The sequence below is a fragment of the Gobio gobio genome (genome assembly GCF_949357685.1).
Source record: "Gobio gobio genome assembly, chromosome: 24".
Lineage (NCBI taxonomy): Eukaryota > Metazoa > Chordata > Actinopteri > Cypriniformes > Gobionidae > Gobio > Gobio gobio.
Genome location: NC_137120.1, coordinates 3308817 through 3321154, shown reverse-complemented (window position 1 = coordinate 3321154; position 12338 = coordinate 3308817). Strand labels below are relative to the sequence as shown.

Here is a 12338-nt window from a genome sequence, read left to right as displayed (position 1 = left end):
GCAGCTTCATGTTAACGCAAAATAAACATGATCTGTATTCTTCTGACTTCCATTTTTCCGTGCTAAGACTTTTGACATGTTTCTTTCGCCAAGATACGGCCAAAATCATTGCACGACTGTGAACATTGATTTGCAAGCGAAAACATCAGAGTCAGGAACTGCAAACCAGATTGACCGTGTAAAACCAAACTTTGTGTTAAAAATATAAACTGCTGCAAATGCCTAAATTACTTGTTGTGAACGTAGGGCAAAAAAGTTCCCGAAAGAAACCGATTTGTACAGTTCCGTCTTTCTTTTAGCTGCGCTTAAAGTTTTGGCACGATTCTCTCACTCGCTCAGTTTTGCAAGCGCGAGGAGGAAGGCGGGTCCACCTTCTTCTGTAGCCAATCACAAGAGCTGCTCGCTGACTCTAGATTTATCCTCATCTGATTGGTTCAATAAAGACCCCAGACGCCAGAACACATCTTAATCTTCATTTGGCTAAGAATCGTTCTCACTTCCGAAATTTTACTTTTAATCCACTACGAGAAGAGAGAACTGCCTGCACTTTTTTCACTCCTCCCCTCACTGCAGTCACGGCTGAATTTCAGGCGAGGCGCATCTCAAACAAGCCTAAAGTCATGAATGAGCGCATCTGCCTGCTGATCGCTGATTGGCTGAAAGTGCGTGCTCGTCTGGCAACACTGTGTGTGATTTGTGCAGGTGCAGGCGTGATTGATCACCTACAACCCAATAGGGTGTCGGAATGGTTTGTGTTTAGTTTATCCTTCTCATCCAACCACAATCAAATTCACTCTATCCGGATGGCACGATTTATCTGGATAGTTTTTTTTGAAAAATGAAAGGAATGAAAACATGCCGAAATGGAATAAGAGTAACAAGGCTATTATTAAAATGTAAGGAGTAGAAAGTACAGATAATTGCTTGAAAATGTAAGGAGTAGAAGTAAAAAATAGGCTGAAAGTATTTGTACTTCGTTACTTGACACCTCTGTTATTTAGTTATTGTTCCATATATAAATCTATTTCTCTTTTCACTCATCATCTTTTGTCTTTGTCCTGCAGAATATTATTCACTTCACATTTAAATGAATAAAAGAATTTTAGTGAAGCTTCATCAAACCAACATCAAGAGATTTTAAAGCTTTAATCTGTGAAAAACTCTTCAGGTTCTGCAGGAGGGATTGTAGTGAAGGAGGGAGATTCAGTCACTCTAGAGTCTGATCGTCTCACTGAAGTGAAGGATGATGATCTGATTCAGTGGAGGTTTGGATATAGACGCACTGTAATCGCTGAAATCAATGTAACGGCCGACAGCTTCACTGTATATGATGATGTTCTTGATGGGAGATTCAGAGACAGACTGAAGCTGGACAATCAAACTGGATCTCTGACCATCACAAACATCACAATCAAACATGCTGGACATTATACACTAGAGATCAACAACTATGAGACGGTTTATTTCTTTATCACTGTCATTGGTGAGTTAAAGAACATGTACACCTGTTTTTTAATGACAAAATTAAAATGAATTCACACACCATTTTGTTTCTATTTGTTTTATGATATTGTTTATTTCAAATGTTGAACTATTTAATTTAATAAAGCATTATAATCTGTTGATCTGTGACAAACCCTGTTTCTGTGTGTTTGATGATTCAGTGTCAGTGACGGAGGGAGATTCAGTCGCTCTAGAGTCTCGTCTCACTGAAGTGAAGGATGATGATCTGATTCAGTGGTGGTTTGGATATGAAGACACTGTAATCGCTGAAATCAATGTAAAGGCCGACAGCTTCACTGTAAATGATGATGTTCTTGATGGGAGATTCAGAGACAGACTGAAGCTGGACAATCAAACTGGATCTCTGACCATCACAAACATCACAATCAAACATGCTGGACTTTATAGACAGATCAACCGTTACTGGTGGTCTTCTATTATCCGTCTCTCTGTCTACGGTGAGTTAAATATCAGTTCCACATGTTTTATTTATTACAGTGAGATCTAAAGAAGTATTGTCACAGGCCGGTGTGCACTGTAAACATACTCAACTCCACACGTGAAAATATCAACTCAGCACTGCAAATCACTCCAAACTTCACAATGAATAAGGCAGTATTCGGGCTCAGATGGACACCTTGATGAACGGAATCTTCACACGCTGGCATAAAACAGGACTCTATTGCACCATCATCTCCACGTCACTTATCTTCCTCATCTAACATTCATGCCACAGCAAGTTAAAAAAATCCTGCTTCCTCAGTCCTCAGTCCTTCCCTTGCGCCTTTACTGCGGCTCCTGCTGTTTCTTCCTCTTTCCCCCGCCGCTGTTCCACTCCCTTCTCTCTCTAATGTTTGTGTCTTTTATGCTTCTCACGTCCCGATAATCAGTTGGGGTTTTCCTCTCACACGTGCCGGTGATTCCGCTTGATCAGCTCTCGCTGCATTTCTGCCCTTTTCGGGAGCCCGGAACCGGCCTGGTGTTGCACCGGAAGTGTTCCCCTATAACAACACCCCGTGACAGTATCTTATCATGAATAATGAGTTAAAATGACTAATTCTCTTACTCTTTTACATTAACAGCAGGTTTATATTGAACTTTCTATCAAATTGTTTTAAATATTCTACTTTTGATCATCTTGGTTCCTCTCGATGTTTCTTCCTCGTCTGCTTGAATATCTTAATTCAGGGACGTGCACAGGAATTTTGAGGGGCAGTTGCTCTGACCTAAAAAAAGGGTACTCCCCTACCAACCCCCCCACCCGAAAAAGAAAAAAAAACTCTCGGGCTATATGAAGGACTTAGAATAACAGGGTCTTTATTAAAATATATATCGAATAAGTAAAACACTGAAATACAGCACTCAATCACCTTAACTAGGGGAGCGCGGGGCACAACCTAACGCGGGGTTAGTTGTAACACTGTTTTAACCCTTTCCACACATGCCAGAATGATGAAACTTGGTGTACTTACTAGTTGCCGTATCAACATTATTTAGAGAAAAAATAGCGCCAAAATTAAAACATCTCTGGAAGATATCACTGAACATGTATTTAACCATAGCAAAAGTAAATTTCTTACTTAAGTTTAGTTTTCATCTCTGTTTTTTGTGTTTATTTAAAATAAGACAAATCTGATATTATTGTAATCTTCTATCTGTTATTTAACAGTTGAGATGGTTCTTTAATGCTGATTTAACAGCAGAAGACACGAGCCGCGGTTTAAATCCCAGTTGTGTAGATGGGGTGTGTGTTAACACTGTGTTACAATGAGCCCCTTTTAGAAATATGCCATTATATTCTATATTTTTATGAATTCTTTTGAGAAACCATGAGAAAATGTGAATAATGACTTAGAGTTAATGTTCAGAAATTATTAATTATTATGTTTTGAACTATGCTGTATAGCTGTATTTAGCGATGTGTTTGTAGTCAAACTCAAAAATGCTTATATTTTAACGATTAAAAAATGCCATTATTTTATTTTAAAAAGTTAATAATTGTATTATTGGCAAAATATTTTAGTTAGTCTTGTATATTTTTTTGATTACATCAGGTAACATTTTAAGCTGTTATTTGGTCATGTTATAGTGTACTCCACCTATGGGGCATGTTGTCACATTTCACTTCCATTCTTTCGGGGTAAATCAAGAAAAAAGTATACACTGTATTAATGAAACAAAACCACATAATTGTACTAGACATGTGCAATTAATGTGGGAAACAATAAATACTTGTGGATTTACACAAACTGAGAAAGTCAAAAAGCGTTTGGTTGTGCCCCGCTCTCACCTACTACTAATAATAACATAGAAAAACATGACTTGAGTCATGAAAATCCCTACATGTGACTGCTCCTCCTCATCTTAAATGGAATGTAATTATGAAACATTGCCATTAGTAGGCTAAAATATGAGTCTGATTAATTAATCAATTCACCTACACAGTGTCATGTCATCTTTATCACAGTGCAAAGTCTCTGTATCACCTGCTGGTTGGCTTTTTTGCAGCCATGTTCTGCAGTTTTGTGCTGCCCTTTGCTGCCTCCCTGAATCGTCTCTCCCTCTCCTGAATCCGCCTCTTTTCAGTGGGCATCTTGGCTTTAAACAATACCCAAAATAGTGATAGGATTTAGGCATTTAACCATTTTGAATAAAATAATTAATGTGATGCATTACTTCCATCATACATTCTTCTTGCTAAAACGAAATGTGAGAAACTAACTATCAGCAGACATGTAGCTTAGTTTGCCTAATGCCTACCAAAAACATAGTAGCCTAGGCTGCTTGTCTGCAAGCTATCTGTCTGATTATTTAGGCTAAACGTGGCAAACTCATCCTGGATTTATGAAGATTGTAATTCATTTCATATAACTTGATGATGATGATCGTCCATTTGTTATACCTTTCGTAATATAAGATAAGTCGTCTCACCCGACAACCGCGACAATAGACCTTTTTCACACTTCCGCATTTTTAACCGGAAGTTGGTTAAGGACGTGCAAAGACACTTCCTGTTACCGTAGTAGTAGCTAGCAGGAAATGCAAAAATGGCTGAGTCAAAAAACAGGAGTTTTTGTTGTGTCCCGGGTTGTTCGTGCTGTACCCAAAAACAACCATACCTGTCTTTTCACTCATTTCCGTCTGATCAAGCATAAAAAAATGTGTGGATTCATGCTGTTAGAAGAGAAGAAGGGCCGAATTTCTCTGAGGAAAGGCAGCACTTACGTCTGTAGCAGACACTTTGCCAAGGAGGATTACTCCGGTGGATCAGTCGCCTTAAAAGTGGTGTTGTCCCAAGCCTTTTCCCTTGGAACAATTTTACAGCACCACTCAAAAGGGAGTTAAGGAGACTTTATTATTATAAAGAGGAACAAAATCTAATGAGCCTTTGTTTATGTACCACATAGAGGTCTGTAAACGTGAAGCAAGCTATATTTAAATTTTTCAATTAATACAAAATATTATTAGTGCATATTTTTAAGGTGCAGGTTTAAAAGGCTCAGAGAAAACACTCTGCCGGTATACATTTTGCAGAGTATAAGCGCTAAGCGGAAGAACGCCTGCGCGTGAATGACGTATTTCCGTTTTTTGTGAAAAAGGTCAATCTCCTTCTAGTGCCGCTCATGCTCAGCTCAGGTGCCGGTCGCGTGCAGCCACGGAAACAGAGTTTACTGACTTTCAATTTCGGACGGGGGCTCGTGGAAGTGAACGAGGCTTTGCAAATTTTTTTTTATTTATTTAATTTTTATCTAGGCCTACGTGAAATTCTGCATCCATTGTACGATTTTTTAATTTATTTTTTTCCACCTCAGAAGGGCAACGTGAGTCGAGAAGGGCATATGAGCAACCTGAGCAACCCCCCTGTGCACGTCCCTGTCTTCATTCATCCTCATTTCTCTTTATTCTCTGATGTTTTCCAGCTCGTCTGCCTGTTCCTGTCATCAGCAGGAACTCTTCTCAATGTTCTTCATCATCATCATCATCCTCATATTGTTCATTGGTGTGTTCAGTGGTGAATGTGAGTCATGTGACTCTCTCCTGGTACAAAGGAAACAGTTCATTGTCCAACATCAGTGTGTCTGATCTCAGCATCAGTCTCTCTCTACCTCTGGAGGTGGAATATCAGGATAAAAACACCTACAGCTGTGTGCTGAACAATCCCATCAGCCACCAGACTCAACATCTGGACATCACTCAACTCTGTCACACATGTTCAGGTACGGCAGCAACGCTGATATTAGTTGATGTCAGCGCTGATATTAGCGTTTATTGACTGAGCTGATCTCAGTTTGATGTTTTTATTCCTCAGGCCCTGTCCACTGTTGTGGTCCCACTGAAGCTGTGATCCGATTGGTACTTGCTGCTCTGGTGGGCGTGGCTACTGTCATGATTGTGGTTTATGACATCAGATCCAGAAGAGCTGAACGAGATCAAGCTCATATTCACACATCAGGTACATGATTGATGATGTCATTTCTCACAGACTGATTCTGCATATATTAATATCTGTGAGATTTATTAATTTATGGCTTCATATGTTCATCTTTTTCAGGAAGTGCTTGAATCTAAAGCAGAACGCTGAACTTTAAAGATTCTTCAAGTGTGTTTTTTGTCATAATAAATACTGATGATTATTTGAGCTTCTGCTCTCTTGTCAGATTTTTAAATCTTATTTGTAAGTTTATATTTCTCTCTGATACAACAATGATATAAAATAATAAAGAGTCACACAGATCTCACTTTAATACTGCTGACGGATCTAAAGGTTTTCAACAACAACCTGTGTTTTAAGGCCTTTGCACACCGAGTCCGATGCGTATTAATGAATGCGTTACGAAAAAAAACGCAAAAAAATACAAAATGCCGTCTTCAAGTAGTGAGGATGATTTTTTTTTGTCCACTCTCGTCTTAAAAAAGAGAAAAAGAAAGAGGAAATAATGGGTCCATCATCCACTCCTGCGATCGCGTAGAGAGGAAGGAGTTCCACCTCCTTATCAAGGATCTGCGGGATTATCCAGAGCGATTCGAAGTTTACTTTAGACTGTCAGTGGCTCAGTTTGAGGCTTTGCTAGCGATACTGGAGCCACATATTAAAAAGAAGATCACCAATCTCTGTGAATCAATTGATCCTGAACAAAGACTGGCAGTATGTCTCCGCACACACACACACACACACACACACACACACGCGTGCGCGCTGTTTACAGGGACTTGGTGTGCTATAATTATAGCTGTGATATAATAATATTAGTAGTATTTTTGATACAATAATATATAAGCAGGGGCGTAAATCACGGGGGGGACGGGGGGGACAGGACCCCCCCAATCTGAGGGCTGTCCCCCCCTAAAAACCATGCTGAGTATTGTCAATAATATAATGATATATACTTAAAATAAATGTGTAAGTAGTAAAACAATACAAAAGCAAACGGGACAAAAAATGCGTTTAAGTTTAGAAACATTTTGAGTCCCCCCTCCCCCTTACCCCACAGTGGTTTGATCCACCGCGCACCTCACCTAACGTTACCCATAGAACGTAAAAAAAACTACCACCACAAGTTTGGGGAGAGAACAAAGCTCTTCAGACAGCAGTTGTGAAACTCCAGTAAGCTGTCAATGCTATTTTATTCACTTTAAACATCAGATGAATTGACTCTTTTCTCTTTAATACAGATTAGGCAAAACACTGTTAATATCACTTGCCCACCGCGGCACCGCCCCGGGCCACCGTCGTTTTCATTTTTATAGTAATAAAATAATTTTGTTTAGTTAGAGAACAGACACAACAATTAAAAACTGAACGTGTCTGCTCAATACAGCACGAGCCGAACGAGAGTCAGATTTCATTCATCACTAGAGCAAACAGCTGACAGACAAGATGATCGCGGAAGATTTGGTTTCAAAGCGAAATGTAAAAGTGCCTATTTAAGGGAGTGTGTCATTGTACTGTTTTCTTGCTGTGTTTTTCATTAAGAATAATAGGCTAATGAACCCATAGTTCAAGCAACCCGCCCTCGAATTGGCGCTAATTCTAAACCTAAAGTAGCCTATATGCGCACGGCGCTCTGTCAGATCTGTGTTGGGTTTTGCTCAATATGATAAAGTGGCATATCAGAGGGCTTGCTGCAGTTGAATATGTAAAGATCTGAATATCATAGTCTAAAATACTATGTGGAGGATGCAAGATAATTTTATATAATATGACAGTGTGGTGAACCTACTCATATTTAAACAACTATTGCTTTGTGTTGTTGGTCAGATAAAATGACAGAGAAAAGAAAAACGGACATTAGATAATTTTTCAGTGCACCAAGACGCCAAATAAGCATTAATTGTTTTTTTATATATATATTTTTTTGTTGTTGTGGTACACATATCCTTACAAGTACGATTTTGGCTGTATTATTTGTGTCCCCTTCAAAAATTGCTCTTGAGAAATTTCATGTTTATCGTCCCCCCCTACTGTTAGATAAAATTTACGCCCCTGTATATAAGGGTATCTGAGCACTGGCGATTCATTCACCAGCATTGCCAGCAGTTTTAGGTTGGGCATCAGCACTGTTGATGGAAAAACGCAGAAAATCGAACCTGTCCCGAATTTTTTTTTGACGGACGAAAGTTTCGGAGGCAGTGTGCAAGCTTGATTGACATAACGTGAGGTCGAATTTATTTTTTGACGTGCGAAAATTTTGCATGCGAATTTCGGACTCAGTGTGTAAAGGCCTTTATTTGAAGAAAGCTACCATACGTTGGTGTTGTTTTATTTTCTGTGTTTTATATTAATTTCATTAGTCATTCATGTATTCAAATGATTATGATTTGATTTCCTTCACTTATCATTTAATAATGTTATTGTTGATTTTTGTCATTTGATGTGTTATATGACTTATTTCCCTCATTTGCTTGCTCTTGTTGTTGAATCTTATGATTGTGTGTTTGAAGGGATGTTTGTCTTCACGAGTAGGAGATCACAGAATGTCTCAAGGTTTTTATCGTCACAGGACGATGTTGTGAAGCAGTAATTCTCCATTGTTTTTCTCTTGGTATAATAACACTTGTTGGAAATGTACTGGTCAGATGAAGCCAGAGCATTGAGTGGTGTAACATCTGGACGGACTCTGAGCATTGAAACATATGCAACTAAGATTATTCAACAAACTCTGCTCTTTTATGATCATCACTTCGTCTCCTGCTTTCTCAGTCCAACTCTCCGGCTGATAGACTTATACCTTCTGGCAAGGATATTTGATATTTCTGATATTTCTGACGTGGAGATCCATCAGAACTAACATTTTGGCTCGATCTAACATGCTGTCCATTTGTCAAATGTATTTTCTTGCCTTTATCAATAAAGTTTTCTCGCTCTGAGGTTCAAGAGTCTCTCATGTTTTATTATTTATGATGTCGAGCGCCTCCTGGAGGAATAATTCATATATACTTAAACAATGTCAGCAGTGGCCACATATAAAGTGGCATAATCCACAATAATAAACAAACACCATCTTTAACCTGAGAAAATACTGATTTGGGACTCATTATAATATACTCTGAGATCACAGTGAAATACATAAACTCAACATATCGCTGCTCCATTTCCTCCATCAGGCGATGATAAAGTCTTTAAGGCCCGTCCACACAGAAACGCGTTTCGCTGTATACGTTAAAATTTTGTACCGTATCAGCGTTTCGTCCACACGGATCTGGCTTTTTGGGAGCATGAAACCAATATTTTTTGAAACCGGGTCCCAGAGTGGATAAATCTGAAAACGACACCCTTGCGTTTTCATGTGTAAAGCCAATCCGTATATTTTGTGAAACGGTGATGTCATCACACCACGTCCTGCGCAGGAAAGACCTGAAGGGATACAGCTACGGGCACTGGGCATGCGCACATCAATACTGTGTCATTTAATTACTGTATTTGCATTATTGTAAGGTCATGTTTAGGGTTGGGGTAGGTGTAGGCCAGTGGTCACCAACCTTTTCAAGCCATAGATCCCTGACCTCAGCCTTGATGAAAGGCAAGATCTACCTATAGATTTTTCATGGCCAAGTTTTTTTTTATTTACGAGACTTTTTTTTCTTTGTTTAAGCAAATTTATTTGTTGTTTATTTGCTCTATAACAGGCCAAACTAGCCTTAAAACAATTGCCATTTGAAATGTGAGGCAACAACTGCCTTTTAATCACGATCCAAACAAAGATACACACATGTAGCATGAGCAGTGTTTTTTGATTAGAATTAGATTGCATAATTTCAAGACTTAGAGCAAATACAGAATGGTCTGACTTTAGCTTTGTGAAATTATTACATGGGACACACCAGCACAAAACAAAAGCAGATGGACTGAATTAAAATGCTAATTCACTCTCTGACAGCAGGTGGTGCTTATGGAAAAGAAGCGTTTCTTTGGGGACCGCTGTAAAAATGCCATCGAAACTATTCTGAAGACAGTTTCGTTCAGAGATGCATTCATGTAACCCCCCTCCCCTGCCCAATTCAATATTTATATTTTTCTTCCTATATTTCAAGCACCCCGAACAGTTATCTTGCTGGGACTATTTATACCTGGTCCACTTCATGTGTTTTTACAGATCTGATTTATCAGAACGATTCCATTTACACTTGGGCAAATAAATGTGTCTCCGCAAAACGGATATAAATCTGATCTTCAATTCACACGCTATATGAAAATCAACAAATATGAGCTGCATTTTATTGAAAATGCAAAGACCGCAATAGGAGAGAGAGAGAGTGTGGCGTTAGCGCTGATCATTTAGTTTCTTTACTTTTAATGATGATGATTGTGTATTGAGCGTCTGCAACTTTTACTTTCATTTGTGGCAGTTTGCTTTAGAGATATTCAGCTGCTCGTCTGCGGCGATGCGTACTGCAGTAGCGCTGTCATATCTAACTATAACATCGGTCAATTTGTGCAGTGCGAATTTTGAGGTTGCAGAGAATACATTTTGGGAGCATAAGGAGCGATTTCGTGCCTTGATTATGTGTTTGTAACGCTTTTCACAGAGAGGCCGGATAGCTGGCCTGAATGGTTGTAGCCAAGTGTAAGCAAAACTCACGTATCTGATATTTCTCAGGGGTTTATTATCAGCATCGTCGATCCCACACACACATGGGGCAGTTTGCAAAACACTCCACTAACAACTGCGTTACTGAACAGAAAATAAACAGTGCAAAGAGCAACAGAAATATTCCACGTATGCTGGGAAATCTTGGGTCCTGCTATCCATGTGGATGTTACTCTGACACACACCACCTACCTAAGCATTGTTGAGACCATGTCCAGCCTTTCCGGGGTCTAGTGGAGTCCATGCCTCGACGGGTCAGGGCTGTTTTGGTAGCAAAAACGGGACCAACACAATGTTAGGAAGGTGGTCATAATGATATGCCTGTTTGGTGTATATGTATATATGAACTCTGAATGACTTTGACGCATTTACTCATGAATAGCATCTTAACGTAGTGTTTTTCTTTCTCCTGAAGGGAGGCGATGGGCGTTGTGCTTCACAAGGACTCTAAATGGTATCAGCAGTGGAAGGAGTTCAAGGACAACAATGCTGTCTTCAACAGTGAGTGGAGCTGCAGTGCGGCGTCTGTCCAGCAGGTGGCGCTGAGATCTGGATGTTGGGCGGTAGTTGAAGAGTTCACTGCAGCAGTTAGAGCCTCGTTTAGCGCAGTGATAAGAGGGAAAGAGGGAAAGGCTGCGTGTGTCCCAGAACATGATGTGAGATGCATGTGCTGTGTTATTGAGCCGAGTCACTTCATGTGCTTTTCTCCTCCCAGGGTTCTTTGAGATGAAGATGAAGTATGATGAGAGTGACAACGCCTTCATCAGAGCGTCCCGCGCCGTCACAGACAAAATGACCGACATCATCGGTAAAGACACACTGTGCTTATGCTTTACTGAGGAGGAGAAATGGTTACAATGTTGAGAGAAAAAGTTGCTTTTACAAAATAACTTGCAACTACGAAAAGTAAAAATCTCAATTGTGAAAGATATAAAGTCAGACTTATGGATGGATGGATGGATGGATGGATGGATGGATGGATGGATGGTTGGATGGACGGACGGACGGACGGACGGACGGACAGATAGATAGATAGATAGATAGATAGATAGATAGATAGATAGATAGATAGATAGATAGATAGATAGATAGATAGATAGATAGATAGATAGATGGATAGATGGATGGATGGATGGATGGATGGATGGATGGATGGATGGATGGATGGATGGATGGATGGATGGATGGATTGAGGAACAGATGGACGGATAGATAGATAGATAGATAGATAGATAGATAGATAGATAGATAGATAGATAGATAGATAGATAGATAGATAGATAGATAGATAGATAGATAGATAGATAGATAGATAGATAGATAGATAGATAGATAGATAGATAGATAGACGGATATATGGTAGATAGATAGATAGATAGATAGATAGATAGATAGATAGATAGATAGATAGATAGATAGATAGATAGATAGATAGATAGATAGATAGATAGATAGACGGATATATGGATGGATGGATAGATAGATGGATGGATTGAGGAACAGATGGACGGATAGATAGATAGATAGATAGATAGATAGATAGATAGATAGATAGATATATAGATAGATAGACGGATATATGGATGGATGGATAGATAGATGAATGAATGGATAGATACACAGACGGACGGACGGACAGATAGAACGACTAGACAGACAGACGGAGAGATGGATAGAATATTTCCCGCCGCTGAAGTATCTGTCATGTGTCTGAATAAATCTGACGGCGTTCATGAAATCCACCGT

The 12338-nt window shown here is 39.4% G+C and overlaps 1 protein-coding gene across 1 annotated transcript; it reads left to right on the top strand.

Moving 5' to 3' along the window:
- Window positions 1-4662: 4662 nt before the first annotated feature.
- Window positions 4663-8883, top strand: LOC307120812 (uncharacterized protein; the record flags this gene model as incomplete). Its single annotated transcript, XM_079807987.1, has 5 exons — window positions 4663-4765; window positions 5424-5720; window positions 5813-5956; window positions 6056-6287; window positions 8225-8883. The coding sequence occupies 4 exons, from the start codon at window positions 4663-4665 to the stop codon at window positions 6064-6066; spliced, it is 555 nt and encodes a 184-aa protein (XP_079664113.1). The 3' UTR covers window positions 6067-6287; window positions 8225-8883.
- Between the last annotated feature and the right edge of the window lie 3455 nt (window positions 8884-12338).